We start from the raw sequence: 23,791 nt of genomic DNA on the forward strand, positions 1-23,791 counted from the left end.
TAAATGCTACGTCTGAATTTCAAGTAAAGGATTCAGGTTTTCATGTCCTTTTCTCAACCCTCGTGTAGTATTGCTGTGCAACTATAGACCGGCTGCCATGTTCCACCCTAGAGGTGACTGCATTTCAGTGGGTGTGTGTGTGTGTGTGGCCTGTAAAGGTTTTATTTATCTATTTTTTTTGGTTCTAGAGCTCATAAGAAAATGGTAATTATTTTCCATAAAACATTTCAAAAGAAACAAAAATGATTTTTTTCCCCTCACGGTTTGTTGTGTGGAAACTTTCCTTTTCAGTTTTTCCAACAATATAAAGTCTGAAAAACTGGATGGGGGGAGGAGGTTGGTTGAACAACAAGAACATTTTGAAAGAAAATACGTTCTTCTGCAAAAATGTTTGAGAGACGAGATTGTTTCAGTATCTAATCTATCAGCTGGAAACTTTCACCTGGATGGGGACTGAATAGAGTTGATAGAAAGGCCCTACAGTGCTGTAAGTGTAAGTTGCACCTGCTGTTTTATTATATTTGGCATCTGATGGTTCTAGCCCATCTGCGACATTGGACACATTTTGCAGAACAGCCCTAATTACTTCCTCAGCATTTGGCTTAATATTATGATTTAATTAGCGAGTGTGTTCTGAGATGGGAGAGGGCACAAGAAATTAGTCTGACAAGGCTTTTCTTCTTATGTTGTTATATTCCTCTTGAAGCATGGATGTGGATGGGTGAGAGCCCACCATGTAAGCCCAGCAGGCGAACTCTTCACATGGGAACGTCCTTGGGAGATGGGGGCACAGATGCTAAAGTTCAGGGAGTGTATCAGTAAAGGAAACACTGACAGCGTCTCCCGCCAACATAGCGTGGTGTAGACACTGCGTTAAGTTGATGTAAGTTGCATCTCTCTGAAGGGGCGGGGTTCACACCCCTGAGCGATGTAACTTGCATCAACTTAAGAGATAGTGTAGACGAGTCCTAAGGGTGGAACAGAAGCTCATTTTATCACACTCTATTAAACTGGACAAATATAGTCATGGTACGAAATTACTCATTAAAGCATTACTTTTTAAAAACAGGAGTAAAAAGAATGACTTACAAATCTGAAAAAGTTCCAGCTGATGATCTTTGTCCTGGGTTTCTTGAAATAAATTCTTCTTCAACATCTGTAAGTCATCAGTTTTGTCCAGGGGTACATGTAAAATCATATACCTATTGAGCTGTGATTGTCCACACTGGGGATCAAGGCCATTGCTTAATGTGGTGTAGAGCAGTGGCTCTCACCTTTCCAGACTACTGTACACCTTCCAGGAGTCTGATCTGTCTTGCATACCCCCAAGTTACACCTCACTTAAAAACTACTTGCTTTCAAAATCAGACCTAAAAATATAAAAATGCCACAGCACGCTATTTTGAAAAATTGCGAACTTTCTCATTTTTACTGTATAATTATAAAATCAATTGGAATATAAATATTGTACATACATTTCAATGTACAGTATATAGAACAGAATAAACAAGTCATTGTCTGTATGAAATTTTAGTTTGTATGAACTTCGCTAGTGTTTATGTAGCCTGTTGTAAAACTAGACAAATATCTAGATAAGTTGATGTACCCCCCGGAAAGCCCTCTGCATACCCCCAGGGGTATGTGTACCCCTGGTTGAGAACCACTGGTGTAGACCCCTGAAAGTGCTCTCGCTTACAATATTCGTTGCCGATATGACCAAATCATTTTTAGTAACTTTTACCACTTCAGGAAACAGCTGGTGTTCAGTCTGGTTGAATGAACTGAGACTTCTGAATTGACTTCAGTGATCTTTCTGTAAGCTGACAGTTGGCTTGCAACAGATGAAGCTGAATAATCATGGCTGAAATCGATACCATACACTTGAAACACATCTTGAACTTGAGTCTGTGTTATGCTTAGAGTTGTTATGGGAGTTTCAAGATTTTGAATAATGTTGTAGTCTTTCTGTTTAGATCTTTATTGAATACTGGACATTGTAAAAACCAGTGACATCAAAGGAGAGGTATTTATAATATTCCTTTGCTGAATTTGGGTAGCTGGGTTCTATTTCCCTATGTGAAATTCTTGGGAATTTCTCTCTTCCCTGGAAGCCCAGACATTCTGACTATATCCAGCATTGAATTTTTCTGGCAGATTTGCTCCCAGAGTAAATTGTAGCTTTCATCTGATGTCATTTTCATACAAAATTGGCCTTCTGTGGTTGAAATGCCTGAGCCTTGCAGAGTTTTGGATAGATTGTCTACCATGTTTAGGACTTTCAACCTAGTTCAGTACAAAAGAGCTAGTTCAACTCTTCCATTTGAGCTGTTATTCCACCAATGAGAGCTCTCATTTCAGGCTCTTTGGTTGCATCCTTTGGTGTCTCCCAAGTTGCATGTGGTGCAAGGGAGTTTCAGAAATTGAAGCCAATGCTTCTGGATAGAAAGACCATCTTGTTGGACAGAGTACATAGATGCCTGATGCTGTACTGACCACTTCATGTTTTATGTCCTGAAATATAGCCCTTTGTTTGTTTACCAAATGACAAAATTAAATCAACCAGTTTCAAGAGCATCTCTAAGGATAGCATTTTTAAGAGCAGCCTAGCACACCAAATTCAAAGCGTGCCCAAAGCAGTGAGTGTATCTAGCTCATAGTTTCGGTTGTTAGCCTGGTTGCTACACCTGAAATTAAGTCTGTCAAGTTAGTGGTGCCATCATAATATTCTCCATGACAATTGCTGATGCTCAAATTTAGACACAATGCATCTTTAATTAGTGAGTTGGTAGCCCCTGCTGAGGTACAGGCTACATTATACTATCCAATGAATATTCATGTCGTCATCAACATACAGCAGGCATAACACCATTTTCTCCTTGTTGGAGAAGTGTGTTTGTTTAATCTACCAAAATTGCAGACCACTTTCCAGAAATGTTCTCAGATATCTTTCTTGCAGCTTTAAGAACCTTTATCTCATTTTGAAAAACTGGACGTGTAAATTTGTCATGACTCATTTTCATCCACTCTGAAATCAGGATCATATTCTGCCTCCAAACAAAGCAGTTGAATAAAGTTGCAGTGAACCTCTCCACTTCAGGATGTATTTTCAGCTTGTTCAGACTCATAGACGTTAAGGTCAGAAGGGACCCTTATGATCATCTAGTCTGACCTCCTGCATAATGCAGGCCACAGAATCTCGCCCACCCACTCATGCAATAAACCTCTCACCTATGTCTGAGCTTTTGAAGTCCTCAAATCGTGGTTTAAAGACTTCAAGATGCAGAGACTCCTCCAGCAAGTGACCCATGCCCCATGCTGCAGAGGAAGGCAAAAACCCCCCAGGGCCTCTTCCAATCTGCCCTGGAGGAAAATTCCTTCCCAAATATGGTGATAGCTAAACCCTGAGCATGTGGGCAAGACTCACCAGCCAGACACCCAGGAAGGAACTCTCTGTAGTAACTCGGATCCCACCCCATCTAACATCCCATCACAGGCCATTGGGCCTATTTACCATGAGTAGTTAAAGATCAATTAGTTGAGTTAAAGATCCCAAGTCCCTGTCTGGCAAGATAACCTATACATTACTAGAGTTTTCATTAGGAGTTGCCTGCTTTCTTCTCTCTACTGAATGTACTTAAAACTTAGACATGGTCTACATCTAAAACTCAGGTCAACCCAGCTATATTGCTCACCCTTAGTCTTAGTAGGTCACCAACGTTCTTAGTGGCCTTTTGAAGAATATCGGCTACTTCATGGTGAAATGAAGAAGCTTGGTGCCTCAAATTTGTCTCCAGCCTTTTTCTGATTAGAGAATCCAGACTGAGTGGAAACTTCATCCGGGTGCTTAGTCAAAAGTAGTTTGTGCCTAACAGTTGTGTAACAGTAGAAACCAAAAAGAAAAAGAGTACTAGTGGCACCTTAGAGACTAACCAATTTATTTGAGCATAAGCTTTCGTGCGCTACAGCTCACTTGCATCCGATGAAGTGAGCTGTAGCTCACAAAAGCTTATGCTCAAATAAATTGGTTAGTCTCTAAGGTGCCACTAGTACTCCTTTTTACTGGAAAACCAGTTGCTTTGACCTTTTTTTATATGTAACCCCCTGGGTTCTTTTCTCACTCAGATCCTCTGATAAGGAAAAGACTACAAAGAGGTGACCGTTGGAGGGCCTTTGACCCCCCCTTCCCCCCCCCGAACATGATGGTTCTGCCAAAGAATCATGGGCTTCCTGATGTCTGGCCTTCCCCATCCTTTTGTGGGGGGGAAAACGCCCATGGAACTGCGGCAGTGGGAAGAGAAAAGAAAAGACCACCCTATCAGGAGGCTGTGGGAATCAGCCCTAAAGGAGTGGCAGCTAGCTGGCCCTATCTTGGTCTCTGAGAAAGGGACTCAGAAGTCTTTGTGCACAATGGTGAGGCAGAGCAGGATAAGAAGAGCCTCGCAAATGTGCGGGTATTCGCTTTGTATCCGTGTACCATTTCTGCAGATAGCAGCACGGATGCGGATACAAATGTATCCATGCAGGGCTCTGATGATAAGAGCTGGGCGGGCAGCTGTGGAGAACTGCGGCACGGATCCTCCACCTGCCTTGGGTGGGGGGACTGGGGGGCAGGGACACTGGGTGGGGGGCTCCTCCTAATTGCTTCCCTCACCCCCAATTTTTTTGTCCCTGAAAACACAATGATTAATGCTACTGTGGCCATGTAATAGCACAAGAGGCTGAGGCGGAGGTAGGCAGTGTATCTATGTTTTAATGATCCTTGACCTCTAGATTATTGGTTCCACACGGATTGTAACATCACTGAAACTTATCTCGATCTCACAACTATGGACAGTAGTCCAAGAAAAAATTTGTGGGTCTCAGTTCAGTTCTTGGTGGACAGGTGTCAACATAAAAAATGAAGTTCACCACAGTTAGTACTAATTTTCTCTCTATAGGTAGTCTAAGAACTGACTGGGCATGGAATCTGAAGTACTCTCATATCCTTGCCTATAAGGATCCCGCCAACCATGGTTGAGGCACAGTGGCGAGGCACGAAGAATAAAGGTGGAGAGGGCCTTTCCATAGACAGAGAACCAGATGAGAAAGATGATGGCTCTCCCCTGAAGCCCTGTGGGAAAGGAAGAAGGCTAACTGCTGAAGCGGTCTCCAGAGAATAGATTCTGGAGAACAGTGATTATTTTCCAGGCATAAACAAGTAGGCGAATGATAAAAGAAAAACTACAGCCACTGGAGATCGGTGTCTGCCAGCTGCCATGGACATAAGTCTCTCTGAACTGGTAGAAACCTCAGGCAACTGCACGCTGCTCTTGCTCTCAAAACAAACAAACAAATCTTCGTGCTTCTCTGCTTCCATCACAGAACTGACTTTGGTGCTGACCCAACATTTCTGCAGACCCTGTAAGTTTTTTTTGTTTTGTTTTGCAAAGCAGTGAAATAAATCCTGACTTATAAAGCTGTACAGAAAATACGACAGGTCTGATGGAAAATCTCATACACTGCTGAGGCCTAGGCAAATACGGGTGGCCAAATTCTGCTCTAAATTTCATCAGTGTAAACCTAGCTCACGGTTGTACGTGATTGATAGGATGCTACCATTTGATTACAGTTCAGTGGTCTCCATTGCTATGAGTTGGATCTCAGCCCAGTGAACAGGTCTCCATATCACAAATATCCGCACCACATTTGGCCCCAGTTGACACCCCCCCCCATTAGGAGCTTGAGCTTGTCTCTCTTGGAGGTGGTCCCTTCAGATCTGGTTGTGGCACCCTGGCAGAGATCTGGGCAGAAAGCTTGCATTCCCACTGCCTATGTTATTTTGGAGATAAGTAAAAGATTTTTTTCTCCAGGGCTGTTAATCTGGCTGCTTTTGCAAGCACTAGAGTCTTTCACACAATTGAGCACTTGTGTCAGGACATGGCTTTCAAAAGGGAAAAAAGAAATAGCTCTGGAATAATTGGAAATGTCCAAACCAGTCTCTTACCTCCCAGCTGGGTCATTCATTTTGTTACCGGCTGCTCTGTAGCCATCTGTACTTAATGCCTTCAAAACCTTTATTGAAGTGAGTGAGACAGACCGAGAGGCAGGCTGGCTAAACTTTAATAAAACTCCAGGCTATTTATGTTCTTATTATAAGACTCCCTTCTCTTGTCAGGATAGTTTATAGCCCCTCATTAACTCTTCCTATTTTATGGTCACCTGCATGAACATCTTAGGTACTGGAGGGGGAAATAGGAAAAAACTAAATACAGAACAGATGCTTAAGTGCACATGAATGGATGCAGAACCATCACCACACACCACCTGATCACTTCCACCTGTTCAGAGTTTAGCAAGATCACCAAGTATCTCTCCTTCACTCCATCCCAGGTCGATCAAAGATGTCAGCTGGTTCTGGTTAAACAAGAACAAAGTTGCTGAACCTTACCCTTTTGGACCCTCTGAATTTGGGTAAACTTCTTAAAATAATTTCTCACTTTAAATGTTCATTTTCCATCTATGCCTTCTGATTGAGAGATGCCAGAGACATAAATGAGATATGGGAAAGGCTGTTGTGGCATTTTTAGCTTGACCAAAACCTAGGTCCTATTAATCCTGCTGGAGGAGGGTCTCTTCTGAAACGTCCTGCTCACCATATAGAGACCTGAACATTCAGCTGCTGCTCTGAACCAAATCTCCAAACTGAGCCTCCAAATAGTTTGAGATTTCCCCATTGCTAATTTAAATATGTGCCTCTCTCTCCTTTGAATTGAAAACACAAACCAGTCCAAGAGGAGTCGAAGTTCTTGTGGAAAATGTTTTAGTAGTTTGTTTGCCATTCAGATGGGTGAAAACAAACCGTGTCACTCCTGGGTAGCAGGAGTTGGGTAGAAGTAAAGCAACTGTGGCCTTTTTCTTTCTCCTGATCTGCTGTGTGAATTTGGTCAGTGATTGGTGCAGCTGGGTGGAAGCCAGGCAATGGAATGTTGCTCCGTTGTTGCATCTTGCAGAGGGGGGAGAGATTAGAGTCATCTGTTGTCCAGCTGTGACTTTGCCTACTTGACCTAAACTTGTCATTGCCAGGTTGATTGGTTCATTTCAGCACCATCTAAAAGTTAGTATAGAATTCCTTAGGCATGGCCTCAAAACCAGGCCTGGACTTCAGCAAAGACTAAGACGTGCTGTTTGTCATGGACTGGACTGAAGGGCCTTTCTAAACAGAGAAGTAAAATATGCCTTTGCTGCTCAGTATTTAGATAAGATGGATATAAACTATGTAAAATCCTAATGTTTCTCATGCCCAGCTTAATCAGGGAAATTTTGCAAATGTTGGAAGTAGGTGGGCAGGTGGTGGTGGCTGAGACCATCTGGGGTGGAATTAAAGATTTTTGTTTTCTTTAAGTGAATGTAGTGCTAGCGAAAGGTGGTGAATCAAGAGCCCTGCAGAGTGGCAGCCTCTGCCTATCACCAGAACAGGCATGGCACAGGTAAGACAAGCTTCCACGCTTTCCCAGAGATGGCCAAGTCATGGCCAGGGTGGCTTTGTCCCTCTACCTTTTCTCTCCCTGATCTCCTCACTGATATTGCCAATAGGTACATTTCTTGCAAGAGACTGGGAAAGTTAGCAAAGCCAGCCACAGCGCAGGCAGGCCCTCTGAAAATGTCACTAGCCAGTAACCCATCCAGCAGTCAGATTTTTCCGGCTTTTCAATTAGCTTGGAGTGCAAATTCAGGTTTCCATAGAAGAAAGGGCTAGTGTATTAATTCCTTGGCCTACAGCAATTCCATCCTTCTTAAATCCTCCCTGCCACTCTTCTCTCAGAACATTTCCATGCCTGCAGCTGCAGGGGCTTCTCTGGGTGCCTGGATGAGGGGTTCTGGATAACGCACCTCTTAGCTGAGCTTTTTAAACTGGAGACTTGGGAATCCATCCAGTTGGCCTTTTGTGACGAAGCGGGACTGTTCTTAGTGTTTCCTCTGAATATTGTGGGGGTGCCTCAGTTTCCCCTATGCAGTTCTTAAGTATCTAGGTGGTGGGATAAGGGTGTATGATCATTGCAGAGCCCTAGAGGGCAGGTGTGTGCAGGGGTCTGGACACAGAATGGCCGACACCCTGTTTCCTGGCAACTGATGGCCTGGCCCTTCGCCCCTGCAAGGTGAGAGCTAAAGGATTGGAGAACAAAGGAATCAGGTGCCCTCCTGGCCCGGGAAAGGGACAAAGCCCAGAGGAGGAGGGGCTGGAGAGAGTTTCAGTTAGGGGCTGGCTGGGGATGAGGAGTGAAGTGCAGACGTGGTTGTCTGACTCACTGCCTCCCCCAAAATGGACCCAGCTGAGGGGTCCTGTTCTCTGCACCTACAAGCTCTGTGTTAGACCATGTTCCTGTCGTCTAATAAACCTTCTGTTTTACTGGCTGGCTGAGAGTCCTGTCTGACTGCGAAGTTGGGGGGCAGGACCCTCTGGCTTCCACAAGACCCTGCTTGAGCGGATTGGCTGTGGGACGCGCACGGAGGGGCAGAGGATGCTGAATGCTCCGAGGTCAGACCCAGGAAGGTGGAAGCTGTGTGAGCTGTGTGTCCTGCAGACAGCTTGCTCCCAGAGAGGAGACTTCCCCAGAGTCCTGCCTGGCTTCGTGGGGAGCAGTTCCAGAGCATCGCCCAGGGACTCCTTGACACCTTTATTTTTTTCTCTCGCTGTGATTTAAAGTGTTAATTCTGCCCATTCAGATGTAATTTTTGAGCTCTATGAGCCAGAGACAGAATCTCATGTGCTGCCGGAATCTGAATGGTAACTGGGTCTTTTTCTTTAACTCGTGCGACATGCTATAATTTAGTTTGAATGTTGAAAGGAAAAGGGCCTCCAGGAGAGTCCAGTGCTCTGTTCGCTTGAGTTCTAATTAAAGTGATCCCCTCTCAAGTTTCACTTTGTTTTCTGGGGCTTTCACTCCATGATGATAAACATGTGTCCCATGGCAAGGAACTCATTACACCCTTTCCCGATCTCCTCTTTCACAAAGCCCTAGGAACCTCCTGTTATAGATCCTGCTGGCTGAAGCTTCACCCTCAGAAAGATGTAGTGGCCAGAGGCAGGTACAAGCTTGATTAGCACCCTGGGTTGCGCAGCCATCCCCTAGCAGGAAGCTTTGCTTTTTCCAGTGTGGCTCAGGCAGATATTGCTGTCCAATGAAGACGATCCAGTCCAGGATTTCTTCCAGCCTTTTCTTCATATTTCAAGAGCCCAGGCCAACTCTGGCTTCCTATTCCAACTCCAACAGGCTTATCGTTTTGGGGGCTGGAATTGTTCGTACAGTGCATCTTGCCTGCTGCGAGTTCTGCCTCTGCTCAGACATGTGCTCTGTGCTGGGTTTGGGGTTTTTTTTATTTTAAATGTCAAACTTGAAGAGCTCCCTTTCTTTTTCTCCCCCCTTCTACTCTAAAGAATCGGACTCCTGTTAATTAGACGCTGGAAGTGTTGCTGCTTTGACGGGAGGGGGGAGTGAGTGAGCGTGCGTGTGTGCCTGTGTGACACATATAGATACAAAAATGTCAGTGAACAGCAGGAAAAGTTCTGGGAGACCGTCTTACTACTATCGACTGCTCCGGAGGTCGCGACTTCAGAGACAGCGAAGCAGATCCCGGAGCCGGAACAGGCCACTTAGCAGGGGTAATTGCAACCAAAATTCCATTTAATTGAAAGTGCAAGACCTAAGTCGTATTGCTTAAGAGGCAAGTCTATTACTGTAGATGATAAAGACCAGTGTAAATGCTCCTTAGTGTACCTGTGTGCTGCAAAGTTTACAGTGAACTTTAGAAAGGATCTATTGATTGTTCAATGCTGTGCTCAGGTAAGGGGGGAGAAGACTGTCTAGTGGTGGTATGGATCTGGGAGTCAGGATGCCTGAGTTCTATTCCCTACTTTGATGTTAAAATGCTGTGACTTCCATCAGGCAAGTCCCTTTGACTCTGTCCTCAGTTTCCTTACCTTTAAAATGAGGACAAGAGAACTTCCCCAGCATACTAGGACATTTTGAGGCCTAATTGATGTTGTGAAGCACTTTGATATCCTTAAATGAAAGATGCTATTGAAGTCCAAAGAACTATTGTTATAATTTGCTGCTCTTCATCAGCTGGGCCCCTGGAGGGTCTAAAAAATTGTGATTGGATATAAGGGCTTGTGCTCCCAAGCCCGCTGGTGAAAGGCAGTGGGGCTTGTGTGTTCATAAGCCACTTTGGCGATCTTGAAAAATCGCACTGTAACCGAATGTATTTGTCCTGCGCAGCAGGAGCGGGGCCCGTGGAGCGATGGGTTTTTGGACGTACCCATTCGGGCCGTCCATTCGTTCCACTCCAGGCAGCTACTGACCCAGTTGCGTTTTTTTTAAAAATAAGCTGCTCTGGCTTTTCTCTTGCGAGGTGAAACTAGTATTTGCTGCTGCTCATGCCTAAAGTTAAAGCACTCGGAGAAGTGACTGTCCTTTTTTTTTTAGTGTCTTGGTCATTTTGCAGTTGTAATATCTTTCCGTAAAAGTAGGGAGGGGGTTGTGTGACACCCTTCCCAAAGCATTCCTTAAAAAGAAGGGTAATGTTGTTGTGTGAGTAAGAGGATCTGTCAGAAGCCAGCCACCTAGGGCCAGATCCTGCTCTCTAGGACACCGGTATGAATCCAGACCTATGCTGGCTTCACTGGCATTAGCCCAGATTTACACCAGCATACCTGAGAGCAGAATCTGGCTCCAAAAGCTCTAGCTAGGTTGCAGTGTTGTCTTTCTCCCTTCACTGATAACACACACTGTTCTGTAGGTTTCAGAGTAACAGCCGTGTTAGTCTGTATTCGCAAAAAGAAAAGGAGGACTTGTGGCACCTTAGAGACTAACCAATTTATTAGAGCATAAGCTTTCGTGAGCTACAGCTCACTTCCTCAGATGCATATCGTGGATGATATGCATCTGAGGAAGTGAGCTGTAGCTCACGAAAGCTTATGCTCTAATAAATTGGTTAGTCTCTAAGGTGCCACAAGTCCTCCTTTTCTTTTTGTTCTGTAGGGAGGCTCATTTCAGTGTTTTGAATCATCACTTGGAAATATTAAGGAAGCTAAATCAGTCCCCGAATTTCAGCTTTTCGAATAAGCAGATAGTGTATTTCTCTTTCCACAGTGTTTCTGTTTTGCCTGGCAGGGAAGAGTGTGTGTTTGCAGGCTCACAGGCATGTGGCTGTTCCTTCTTCCCCTTTATCTGTGTCTCATTCACAACCAAAATGTTTTCCTGTCACTTGAGCTGCTGTGACAAATGAGATGTGTTCGTTGCTGTAACTCGTTACAGCATGGACTTACCACCATCACAAGTGTTGGATCCAGACTGAACTATTTACTGGGGACATGTAAGCAGATTGGGTTGAAGTGGGATGATGATAGCATCGAATGGGACTGGGTTAGCTCTTTTCTATAGCACTGCTCATCTGTAGCTCTCCCAGCACATTTCAAAAGTGAGTGAGAATTCTCCTCCTCGCCACACGCAGAAACCCCGGCACAGAGAGGTGCAGTGACTAGCCCCATGTCACACACAGTAGGTCAGCACGAGAGTGGGGACTAGAACTCACAACCCGCGACTCTCCCAGCCAAGTGCCCTGTACGCTGGTCTGGGATGGGTAACAGAAGTGCTAGAATGCCACGGGACAGACGGCTTTCTTGAGACTTCTGGCCTACTTGGTGGACTTCATGATGATGAGCAGGCAACTTCATGAGGCGGGGAGTTCCAGGCTAGCTTTCCTGGACATGAACATGAGGATGAGGTGCTGAGCATTCAGATGCTCGCCATTAGCTGGTGTGAATAGATGCAGCTGCACCATAGGATTGTTCATCAGTTCCCTTTGATTTCTCATTTATAAGAATCCCGGTTGTAGTAAAATTGTGCTGGCTCTCAGCGGTCTGGTCCACCCGAGTTCCCACAAGTCTCAGAAGGAAGACAATGGGTGGGTGACTATGCGGTTTTCTAAAGCATCTGTCGTACAAACTGTGTTTGAACTTTACAGAGTTCAATAATGTATAAATGCGGCTGGGGAGAGCAAGTTTTACCTTCCCCAGTGCTGAGCTGTCATGATGCCGAGTATCTCGTGCTGCAGCGAGTCACCCTGGGGGCAAGGTTGTCATAGGTTCATTAGCACTGTCCTCCTGTTACGGGAAGGAGCTAGCTCCAGCAGCCTGCACAGTTGGCTGTTTATAGAATCATAGACTATCAGGGTTGGGACCTCAGGAGGTCATCTAGTCCAACCCACTGCTCAAAGCAGGACTAATGCCCAATTTTTGGCCCAGATCCCTAAATGGCCACCTCAAGAATTGAACTCACAACCATGGGTTTAGCAGGCCAATGCTCAAACCACTGAACTATAGCTGTTGTGTGTCTGCTGGGCAGCAGGCTTGTGCTTTACCATCTGCATCACCCACAGGCTTTTGTTGTCTCTCTAGATGCCTTAACGGCATCATGGCTGTAGCAAGTAGCTGGATCAGCAATGACACATACACCCTGAAACACTCCAGTGCATCCAGGGAGTCCTTCGGTGGAGCGGGGGTTGGTTTTGCTTTGGACAGGAAGCAGTGGGGATCAGCCAGCTGTTACATGTTCCCCAGGAAGGGGGAGTTCTCTGCGGGCACCAGTTTCCTGCCTTTCCGGCCTGAGTCACTCACCATTGTCCACTTTGCTCCGCTCCTGATGCTGGGCGGGCATAGGTGCTGCCACCTGCTACTGGTTTGGTTCTTATTTCTAAAAAGCCGTAATGGGCGCATGGGAGCAGGACCGTGTTCAGCCACGCACTTCAGAGCAACGGGGTCTCTTGAAATGAAGAAAAGTTTGTATTTGTTTCCCACTTCCCCCCACCAGCTCCCATAGGGCGTTGGCTCTAACACCAGCCCTTTATGCCTTTCCCTCTGCCTTCCTTCCTGATGAGCTGCACTGCTGGGCCCTGGGGCATGGCTGCTGCCTGCCTGCCAGCCATGTGTGTGGAGTTTAACTTCAGACGACTAGTGAGGCTGTGGGCTGGGAACAGTTGTGGTGTGGGCTGGAGGTCTTGCAGCTGAAGGGAGATGGTGGGCACTGGCTGGTGAGGCTGAGATATTAGAAGGTTGCAGAGAACTGAGCCTCTGGTAGGGGTGGAGAGAGAGAGACACCAACACCCCCCACCCAAATGCTCAGCTGCGCTCTATCTCTGAAAGACTACAGGGATGGAGTTTGCATTTTCTAAGAAAGCACTTGAGGAATATGCGGAGCCGGGGGGAAATGACTTCTTCGTGACTAGGAAGGCAGGACGCGGTGCAGCATGGACTCTTGTACTGGCGAAGCAGGGCTGACAGCTGTTTGGAAAGGCAGCCAGCTTTCAGACATCCCGGCCAGATGATAACGTGTGAGAGCAGGTGATCTCTTGCAGCTTCCCACAGGGACGGGGCTGGTAGCGACTTCAGCAAAGGGTGCTGCTGCTGGCCCTGTGTAAGCAGGGCTGGCACTTCTAGATTCTGGGAAGGGTAACCCCTTGCCAAGGCTGGGACGGTCAAGGGAGGAGATGGGCTGTTTAGAGTGGTCCAGGTGGGGTATGGGGATGGCGTTAAGCGATGGACAACTCAAGCCAAACATCTGGAAACGTTTCAGCATGAGTGAGAGATCTGCTAGACTGTGGAATAATCTCCCAAAGCAAGTGGTGGGAGGCCCACAGGCTGGATGGTGCACTAGGCACTGTGCTATAGGGAATAATCCTACGCTAGTCTGGCTGCCGAATGCACTAGATGTAACCCAGGAGGCTATTCCACCTGCATGGTGTCTCCCTGTGCCACCAGTATAGTCACTGTTCCTCTGCCTACCTCAGGAGGGGCTGGAAGCAACTGCCTCTAGAAGTCACTTGAGGAACTGCCCCTTCATCATGCTCCTTTCTCCTCCCCCAGGTCTGAGCAACCCCCACAGTGATGCTGGCACCTGCCTCCTCAAAGGAAATGTCCATTGCAAACAGCAGCATAGAAACGCTGAGCGTAAGGGTATCTCTACACAGTAACTGGGAGCGTGCTTTCCAGCTCGGGTGGACAGACATGTAACTCTGCTTGAGCCAGCAGGCTAAAAACAGCAGTGTAACATTGGCAGCAGCTCTGGCTAGCCTCCAGAGTACAAGCCAGCCCTGATGCCTGGGTATGTACTTACGCTGGCTGGAGCAGAGCTAGTGTCTGTCTATCTCTGTAGCTTGCAGCTGTGGTGTAGTCGTAACCTAAGCATGACCGGGTTAGAATACTCTCCTCCAGAGAACCCAGCCTGGAGTATCTGTTAACGGGGCCAGGCATGCTCTGAAGAGGGCTGCGTCTCATTAAGAATCTGACCTCTCCTTGCATGTGAGAGCATCTGTGGAGGGGCTTTGGGACCAGGTATCTTATCACCGTGAGTAGTTCCTGTATTTGGTGACTCATTAACTTTCAGCCATGGCCGCTCTGAGCTGTGTCATAGAGCCCAGCTTCTCTAAGTCAATAAAGAGAGCTCTCCGGGAATTCCCAGGCTCCCTTCTGCTAGAGCGCTGCTCTCCAGAGTTTGCATCACTCAGCCTGGTGCCTCTGGCTGGGGACTCATCACAAGTGTAGAAGTGGGTGGTTAGAAGGATTCCAGCTGAGCATAGCCCTTCGCCCCAACAAAGCAGCATCCTTGCCACGTTGGGCTAATTTCGTCCCCATCTTCACCCCATGGACCTGACTGAGTTTGGGCTTGTGCGTATCTCGACGTGGCCCTTCTCTTCCGCGTAGACGGCTGCTCCCCGCCCAAAAGGTCTGAACTTGTGGTGCATCGTTTACCTGCCCCATGCCCCCGTCACTGCTAAAATAATGGTAAGTCCAATCAATCAGCAGCACAGAGCTGTCCAAACTGCCCCCCTTGTGTCCTTCCTGCCCTCTTTCGGTCTTGCCACCCAGTGGGATGCGGATTCATGGTGTTGGGATCCTTGGCCTCACTTTGGGCTTCAGTCGTGCACACAAGCCACTCCTCGCCCTGCGGCTTCCCCCCATAAGAACGTTGTTCCTGAAACGTGTGTTGTGTTGTCCATCTTGGCTAGTCGTCCTATAGATTGAGGGAGCCACTTTCTAGATCAGACTGAGGACCGGAAGTGGTGTTGGGTAGGGTGAGAATGTTGCTGCCTCCTGACTCCATGTCTAGCTGATGCCCACTCTCCAACCTCGTAACCTGCAGGATGCACTTCTGTTCCAGAGAAGGGCATTGTTTGCTGTGACGCCAGGCTGTGCCACAGCGGCTAAGAGCTCCGGAACTGCATCCCAGCAGTGGTGAGGTTGCGTTTCATGCTCCAGTGTGCTGCTAACTCCATTCTCTGAGTTTGAGGGTTTCCCCTAGCTCGCCCCTGTGCATATGATACACACATCAGTTTGGTACCATTGGCAAGCTGTGCTTTGGAGAGGCCCAGAGCTGGAATAGCTAGGGGTGTTACGCGCATGGGGCACTATCCGAGCTGGTGGCAGGGGAGCTCAGGCTGCCCTGGAATAGCAGGGGATGCAGTAGGTTGGCATGGGGGAAGCCAGTGCACTTGCGGTCTGCACTGTGCTCAAGCCAGTGCTATTTAATTGCTGCTTAAACCAAAAGGCCGCTTTCTCCCCTGTGATTTAAGCTGAGTTTGAAGGATGATGTCTGAAATCTCCAGGCTCTGTTTACCACAGGGATTCTGGACAAGCTGAACATATATTAGTTAAAAACCTCTGAAATTCTCTTTTCTTCCTTGGGCCATCTGTTCTGTGTGGCGTTGTGGGTAAATATGTGAAGAATCCATCCTGTCATTATTACACCAGGTGATCATGTACCTGTAATGGAAGGTTCTTGAGGGTCTGGGGTAAGGGAGGAAAAACTCCCTACAAAAGCAGCACCTGGTTGTAGCCTCTGGCACTTTGATCTCTAGCATTCTTCCTAGCATGTCTGCGTTTACTTAATTAGGGTCCAGAATAGAGGAACAGGTGTTGTCCAGCAAGTCTTGCAAAAGGATGCAAATTCACTGCCTTCCCATAGTAACTTCATTGTGGAAGCAATGCCTGTGGGTCCAGAGTTGAGGCTGAGCTGAGTTTTACATTTAATGCAGAGATTCAACCGCTTTGTTATGCATGAAGAATACAATGTGTCCTCCCCAAAATTACAGCAGTTATTCCTTGAGTACAGAATTTATTTATTTTGGAGAATTTACAAGCAGTTAATTATTTTGTGGTTTAAAATTCATTTGGTCCCCTAAGAAGTTTGCACCTGGATTGGGGTATTTTTTTTTATCCCAAATGATCTTTAATAACGGAATAACACAGGTATTTCACATTTCCCTTATTGTTAAAACTCACTGAACCCTTGTGCACAGGCTATATTTAAAGACTTTTTTAGAGTTCAGAATAATTTTCCCCATTATTTTTCATAACTGAGTTTCTTCAGCGGGGGCTGCTAAATAATGTTCCAGAATCTAGAACAAAGAGCTCCATGTGCACCTGCCCTCTTTCCTAATGACTTCCATCTCCCATTGTTCTCAGTGGTACTGAGGCCGCAGGCTGCTTAAATTCTCACTGGAAATAGTGAGAGGTAGTGGCCATTTTGAAAGTGGTCACCTTAACTGAGTGCAGGTGCATTGAGAGCAGTGGGAGGGGACAGCCACTTTGACAGGTGATTCTTGGTAGCTCTGACTTCTAGAGGACCCCCTCTCTCATTCCTGCCTCCTGATAGTGGAGGTCACAAACAGGAGGAAAGAATCTGCTCAAACTAGAAGATGGCCTTAAAGAAATGTTTTCAGATGTACCAGAATATTTTGAGATTTAAAACAGAAACAAAAATGCAGGTGCTGCTGCCTCCAGAGGTGGATGGGTGAGAGCAACCGTGGGACTGTATATGCCTCATATGAGGGCTGTGCAAAGCCTTCTCCGTGGTAAGAGATACAAGCAAATTTCCCTTTGCTTAATTTCATTCTGTTTCTCCTAGTTGATCCTTTTTGAAAACATCCCCTGACTTTATTATCCAAGGGCATCCTCTCCTCAGACTTCCTTAGGCAGTTCTGTAACCCCTGTGAGTTGTTCCCTCTGCGTCACCTCTTATGTTACTTTTCCCCGGTGAACTTAATGCGACCTGCATTCTGGATCGTCATAATTTTTGCCTTCTGGTGCCCTTCTCTTCTCTTTGCAAACTGCCCCTTGTCACTGTGGCTTCCTGCTGCAGAACTTGAAACCCTGCCTTCTAAAGTGAGAGCCTAACTTCGTGACCCAGTTGCCACGATGTGATGAAAGGCTTAAAAGTGGGCTGGCATTGGTGGGAGCTCCCAGACATCAAGTTCTTATTTCATCAGTCTCTCTTCCATCCCATCCCTGAGTGCCTTTACAATTGTAAGCTGTCTGTGGGCACTGAAGACTTGGCGGAGTTCTCTCCTCTCTCAGGATTGCAGTAGGTCCCTCACATGAGTCCACTGTGTTGTTTGTTTTCTTTCCTGCTGCTGTTTTCTGCAGATGACCAGTTAGCGCCAAAGCCCCGGGAGTTTCAGAACATTGTTAGTATAACCTTTCTTTTGAAAGGTTGGTGTTCCTGATGCTTCTGCTTGTGTCAGCTCCTTGGTCTAGATGTCTTGTCTGCTATATATATTTATCACAAATGCTTTTCAGGCTGCTTCACAAAAAGACTTTTTTCATTAAATAGGCTCTTTCCCTCCCCCCACCCCCTTCCTTTGAAGACTGCTGTGAAGAGACAACCGTCTGATCTTCAGCAAAGACCTGTACTTGGGCACACCAAACAGTGAGATCTTGGAAGCTACGGCCAGCTTCTCTGCTTTCTGTCTTAGCACAGGCTGTTCAAATAAGTATCACTGTAATGTCATGAAAAGGGCCAGAATTTAAAGCCTCAAAGTGCCCTTCCCCTGAAGGACCCACAGTTTGGAGTCTGGTAAGAAGAATCTGTAAATAGCTTCAAACAGAATCCTAAAGGGAAAAGCCTAAGCGACACAAGAGGTTAGCTGCTGTATGATCACTAGCATATCATAGAGGTTAAAGTTATCTATACTGTCTTCACCAGCCAGTACAGGATTGCTCCTTACAATTTAATTTTCTAGTGCTTTGGTTTAATATTACATGCAAGGTTGCCAACCCTCCAGGAATTAATCTTTGTCATGTGATGGAATCTCCAGGAATTCCTCCAACCGAAGTCGGCAACCCTAATTACATGTCCCAAATGGTGGAACTTCCACAATGTTTTGTAGGAAACTCTGCTGTGGCCTAGGAGATCTCACTGTTAAGAAGTTTTTGATATTTGACCCAAATTTTCCCTGTTAATTTCTTCTGATTATTCCTAGCTAAGCCCATTCGCAATGGCCTGTTAGCAACCAATCTAAGAGTCTAAGAATATTTGGAGCTCTTCATGGATATGACATGATTAGATCACCCTAACTGCAGGAGTTTGTGATCAACTTGAAAATCATCTGTTTTGTGCCATGACTCACATGCTCTAAGATGTAGAATTTCAGAGGAGGAAGTAATGTTTAGTGGTTAGCAGAAGGGCCTTGGTGTCAGAATGTCTGGTAAGTATCTGAGCCTAGCTTTTCTGCTGGGTAAGGTCCGATCGGTACTGGCCTACCTCAGAGGGACATTCCATATATTACTTGATTATGACAAAGAGCTTTGAGATCCACGGATGGAAAGAGTTAGGTGTGTTCAGCGTATGTACCTTCCTGCATATTGCCCCCATGCTCACAACTCCCTCCTGACTCTTGTTGCCGAGCCACAGCCTATTTCTTCATTCAAATCTCTCCTGAAAGCTCCAGGCCTGCTGTGGGGCCCAGGATCAATAAATCATGTGTAGTCCTTCTCGTGCTTGGCTAAAAAATAGCTATCACAACCCTTAATGGTACACTGGTCTATAATGAGCTGCCATATGACTGTGTTACTTTAGTCCTTCCCTCTCCTTATCATTTCCCCCTCTGGAGTGTGTCACCCTTACTCTTTGGGTTGCATCCTGTATTTTAGAGCATAAGCTCCTCAGGGCAGGGACCAAGTCTCTCTGCTAAGCACAGCGCATACTGTAGGTGCTTTGGATTGCTTAAGAATACTCTATTGTCCAAATAAGTTAATTCTACAGCAATGTGTAGGAGCTGGAAATACCCAGTGTGGTCCTTGCAAACTGAAAGGTGCCCCCATGTTTAGCTAACTCGTTGAGACAGGTGAGACCTGGAAACAAAATGTTTGCCACCCTCAGTTCCTGTTTCGCCATTGTTCCCTGATGCATATCCTACTACATTTGAGAAGACAAGAAGTGATCTCTCTGTTCCAGCACATCTTCCTCTATGGATGACTCACTCTTACGAAGTGGCACAGCCCGTGCGGTGGGAGGTCAGGTCTAGAAACAGAGCGAGTGTGATGAGGTACTGCTGCTCAACACTCTGCCTGGATTATATTTACACTCCAAAGCAGCACTAAGCAGATTGTCTCCTTCCTGCAGGACTTTTGGTGGCTCCCAGTAGGAGGTAGATCAGCAAAAGCCAAACTTTGCCCAATCGCAGGCCAGGCCAGCAACCTGCCAGAATGCTGAGAGCTGGACAGACTTGCAAAGAAATTACAAATAGTAGTAAAATGAGGATGGCTGCAACCTGCTCCATCGGGACTATAAAGATGCAGCCTTCAGCAGCTGCAGGGCCCCGCATAAAATGCCCTATCTTGGTCTGAGCAGAAAACCAAGCCAGGAGGGAGTATGGTATACTGGGAGCTGAGGCCTCCATAGGCCACATCCCCATCTTAAAGTGAGGGGGTCTCCTGGCAGTGACCCACAACTCTGTGGGGTGCTGCATTTACCAGCCATCTGTTGATGATTGTGAAACCACAAATTACTATCTGGGGATACAGGGAGAGCTGCAGGGCCTGAAATTACTTTTAACTTCTCTTTTGTTGTAATTGAGTAGAATTCAAGTTGTTGGTGGCCCTTTAAATGATTTGCTCCATGGGCGAGGTAGCAGCAGAGCTGGGAGTACAGGCTGGTAATTGTGACACCCACTGACCATTTCCCCTCTCGCTTTCTTTCACTAAGAGGCCAATCCTGCATCTCAGAACCTTTGTTCAACCTTTTAAAAAAGCTATTAACGAAGCACATTTTGTGCTTGGGGCGGGGAATCTAGATTTCTGGTTTTAGGTGTTAGCGATATGTGTTTTTTTTTTTTTTTTCCAGAGTAGTGTCCTTAAGTATCAGGAAAAGGAGAACTTCCTCCTCAGCAGATGTTCATAATTTGTGAGAGTGATCTTTGCTTTGCTTTTCAAGTTTGCCTTGTGGCATTTTCCAGCCGAACCCTTTCTCTAGTGGTGTTTTCTTTGGACTTGTTAACAGTGTGGGTGACAGCTGCCCATGCAAAAGACCTGAAAAAGTTTTCAAGCTCTGCTGTTTGCAGAAAATGTCCTCTGGCAGCCCAGGTATTTTTAGTTGTGTTCTTGCTGAGGCTCTGCAATATTTGTTCAATACTTAACTGTCCAATAAAAAATTGGCACGAGTGAATAGATTAGGAAGCAGCATACAACAGTGGCATTTTTGCTCATGGATTGCTTTTAACATGAAAACAATGGGCACAGAAATCTCAATAGATGTCTAACGAACAAAAATTGAGAGTGAATCGAGTGTCCTTGAAGGCAAAGGCTATCTAGAACTGTGCAGAGGCAGGTATTGCTCGAGCTTCCCTTATGTAACTCTGCTGCTGTTCCTCAGCCCGACCTGCAGCCTCCTTCCCTCTCCAGTTCTAGGGTCTCGCATGCAGCTTTGAGGCACCTGTTGCTAACTTGCAGTAACCCCTTCAGAGTGATGTCAGTGATCCAGAAATGTTAAAAATCGGCCCGCGTGTTCTTCTATGTGGCAGTAGATTCCTGCTGATTTGGACTTGTGAGGCCAGCCCTTTGGCTTGGTGACTAGCGAACTCAAAAGCCGGAGTCATTGTGGATACCAAGAATGAGTCTCGAGAGAAGGTTGTGGCCTCTTTGATATATGCATGTCTCCTGTTACTAAGGAGACAACTGTAGCATAATAGGATCTTCCAATGTCCCTGCACATCTCCCTCCCATCACACTGAGCAGCGGTGTCTGTATCCCCTGGGATGGGAACTCCTGACCATCCAGGTGATGAATGGTAACCATAGAGCCACACGGCCACCTACGGTGTCCAGTACCCAAGGAAGTTAAAACATAAAGCTGTGCACAATATGAAACTTTGTGATGTCAGCAGGTTGTGAGGTGTTGGGGCTTTGGGGGCATTTTACTTGCCTTTGACAGGCTGAGTGAACTCCTCAGCTCTCTTTATTTTGCTTTTCTCCCCTTCTCTTAACTGACGAGATCTCACTGTTGTTGGGCTTCATTTATTCCTTCCTGGCTGCCCTTTGGTCCTGATGTGTTGACACGGATGTTAAATTGAAAAGAGAAAGCTGTGAAACTGGTGATTTGAGATTTCCAGGGCATGGGGCTTTGATGGAAAGATAAGAGGGGATGGGAGGGAAAAGGGAGGAAAGGAAAGACAGGAACACTACAGGGAATACTCTGCTTGTAGGAGAGGTTTATGCAGGGCCACACAGCCAGCTTCACTTAGCGTCAGCTGCTGTCTGTGATAGCATGTAAGGGCTGAGCAGGTGATTGCAGGTCAGACCTCTGAGTGCTGGAAGGAAGGAGAATTGGCAGAAGAATCTGGAAATTTGAGGAAGTGGAAAAAACTTGGCTTTTCTGGCACTCTGAGTGTGGGTTATGTGTCCATAAGAGGGTCTGTGGTGCAGCCAACAAATATTAAACCCTGACCAAAATATCTGCATGTGTAACTAAAATGCACTTAAAATAACAGTCCTTTGCTCTTCTGTAGCACCTTTCCTCTGAGGATCACAAAACACTTTACAGGCTCTAATTAATGAGGTCTGACAACAGGTAGGTAGGACTTGGCATTTTACAGTGTGAACCCAGCCAAAGACATTAAGTGACTGGCAAAAAGTCCCACAGGTGGTCAGTGGCAGAGCAAGGTGAATCCATTTAGAATCCAAACCCACCAAATATTATGGGACTTGTGGTAAAATTGCAAGAGTTGGCAACACTATTTAGGAGCATTTCAGGAAATGACTGCTCTGGGCTGCATGCTGGGAGAGTTAGCCACTATGGTGTTAGACACTCATGCTGTGCCATGCCAAAATGTTCAGGAAAGCTGATAGATAGTTACATATCTAAATACCAGGTCTCAGTGCTCTGAGTCAAGAAGCGCCCAATAATTGGGGACACACACTGAACCGCACACTTTCTAAGACTGCCTCTGATCTATTTTTGAGGGGTGTTTTGGTTTTTTTGGGTCCCTTTTGTTCATCTCTTGTAACTTCAGTCAGTTCTGCATAATAATATTGCTAAGACAGGCTGGTAACATCAGGCAGGGAATGACTGGCAGAAGCAGATCCTGTTGTCTTAAAGCCCTTGTTAATAAAGGAGGAGGATAGAGACATGCAGAGAGTCTGGGTTTTCTAAGCAGAATGGTTTCCAGAAGATTGTTACACAGTGTGGACTATGAAGCATCAGCAGCTCTTTAATGATCTTTATTAAACTAGAGTAAGTTCATCTTCTTACAGCTCTGGCAGGCAACACAGCTTACACACAGAGCTGTCTTTAAAGCAACACTGTTTTTTACATTTGTGTTGCTCTTGGAAGCTGTTCTGTGTTCCCAACACCTTAGGTTATTGCACTGAAGGCATTCTGTAATCCTCTAATTTACTCTGGACTCAGCAGAGACCCTGGAACGAGGCTGATCAGTTTTCTTTTGGTTCGTAGTTACTTATGCTTTCAGGCTCTCAGACACTGTCTTGGGGTTGTTGCTTGGCTGCCCAACCTGCAGGGGAAAGTTTTTAAAGGTAGATTTTCATTTAAATCTTACGTTTAAAAAAAGATGAAATGACTGCTCATTTCATTGTGTTTTGCAATCTAAATACTGGTCCTAAATTAAGGTGTCTCATGAGCCTTTGAAGATCATCATACTCAGAATGAGGCCAGCTTTTTAAAATGGTGAGTTCACCCCAAGTGTAGCACAAACGAGGACCTGAAAGCCTCTTCTCCATAAGTTCATAGGAACAAAGCCCATGATAGGCCATCCATAGGAAAGTCAGAGCTTTCTTGCCATGTACACAGCGTGGAAGTTACAGACCTGAGTGAATGATACTGGCCAGGTATGTTTTCAAATGCCCTTAGTTTTGTATCCAAGTTTATCTAGAATGACCTACTGGAAGCTTGAACCTGGAATCCAGTTCTGACTGTTGTTTTTCCCCACTGCACGCATGTGCACATTCGTCTATTGTAGGCTTGCTCAGGAGTGCTAAGCTGCATATGCTGCTTTGTTATGGGAGGCTTGCTTGTGAGTGCTGGGCTGCTGGTGCTGGTGTTGGATAATTATTTTTGAATGACTGTGGAAGCATTTATTTTGGAAAAACGTGTCATACGCAGAAGTGTATAGACTTTGTGAGCAGCGAACAGAGTAGAAGATGACAGGTCAAAGTTTAGACTAATTAACACCAAGGATTCTTTTTCAATGTCATTTTATTTTTTTCCAAGTACTTTGTGTTTCTTTTTCTAGAAGCCAGTCTGCTCTAAGTGCTAGTTTCCTATGTACATCATGTTCTTACACATTGGTTTATGACAGTATTCTACATGAGTGCGTTTTTCTTAGCAGCCGAGGTCAAGCCTGAGCTTGTTCTGAAGTATCCAAATGTGGCAGCAGTGGGTGGATTGCTGTAAAAGTCAGTGTCTGAACTGAAATTACAAGATGCTCCCTAAACTTCCAAGTTGCTATGGTAACAAGCAACAGTCATT

At 45.9% G+C, this 23,791-nt stretch overlaps 1 protein-coding gene across 12 annotated transcripts in view; it reads left to right on the forward strand.

Annotated features, from left to right (window-relative positions):
- The window catches only part of DAB2IP (DAB2 interacting protein), a 354,231-nt gene that overhangs the window by 81,390 nt on the left and 249,050 nt on the right, over positions 1 to 23,791 (forward strand). For 4 of the 12 annotated variants that reach the window (XM_073314868.1, XM_073314874.1, XM_073314873.1 and 1 more), the window contains exon 1: positions 9,352 to 9,640. The exons of 5 other annotated variants lie outside the window; for them this stretch is intronic. In XM_073314868.1, coding sequence (XP_073170969.1) covers positions 9,520 to 9,640 — 121 coding nt within the window. In that variant the 5' untranslated portion in view covers positions 9,352 to 9,519. Of the gene's footprint in view, positions 1 to 9,350; positions 9,641 to 23,791 lie in introns of those variants that run through there. 3 more of the 12 variants (XR_012155308.1, XM_073314875.1, XM_073314884.1) reach the window with 3 other exon arrangements.

The sequence above is a fragment of the Lepidochelys kempii genome, chromosome 16 (genome assembly GCF_965140265.1).
Source record: "Lepidochelys kempii isolate rLepKem1 chromosome 16, rLepKem1.hap2, whole genome shotgun sequence".
Lineage (NCBI taxonomy): Eukaryota > Metazoa > Chordata > Testudines > Cheloniidae > Lepidochelys > Lepidochelys kempii.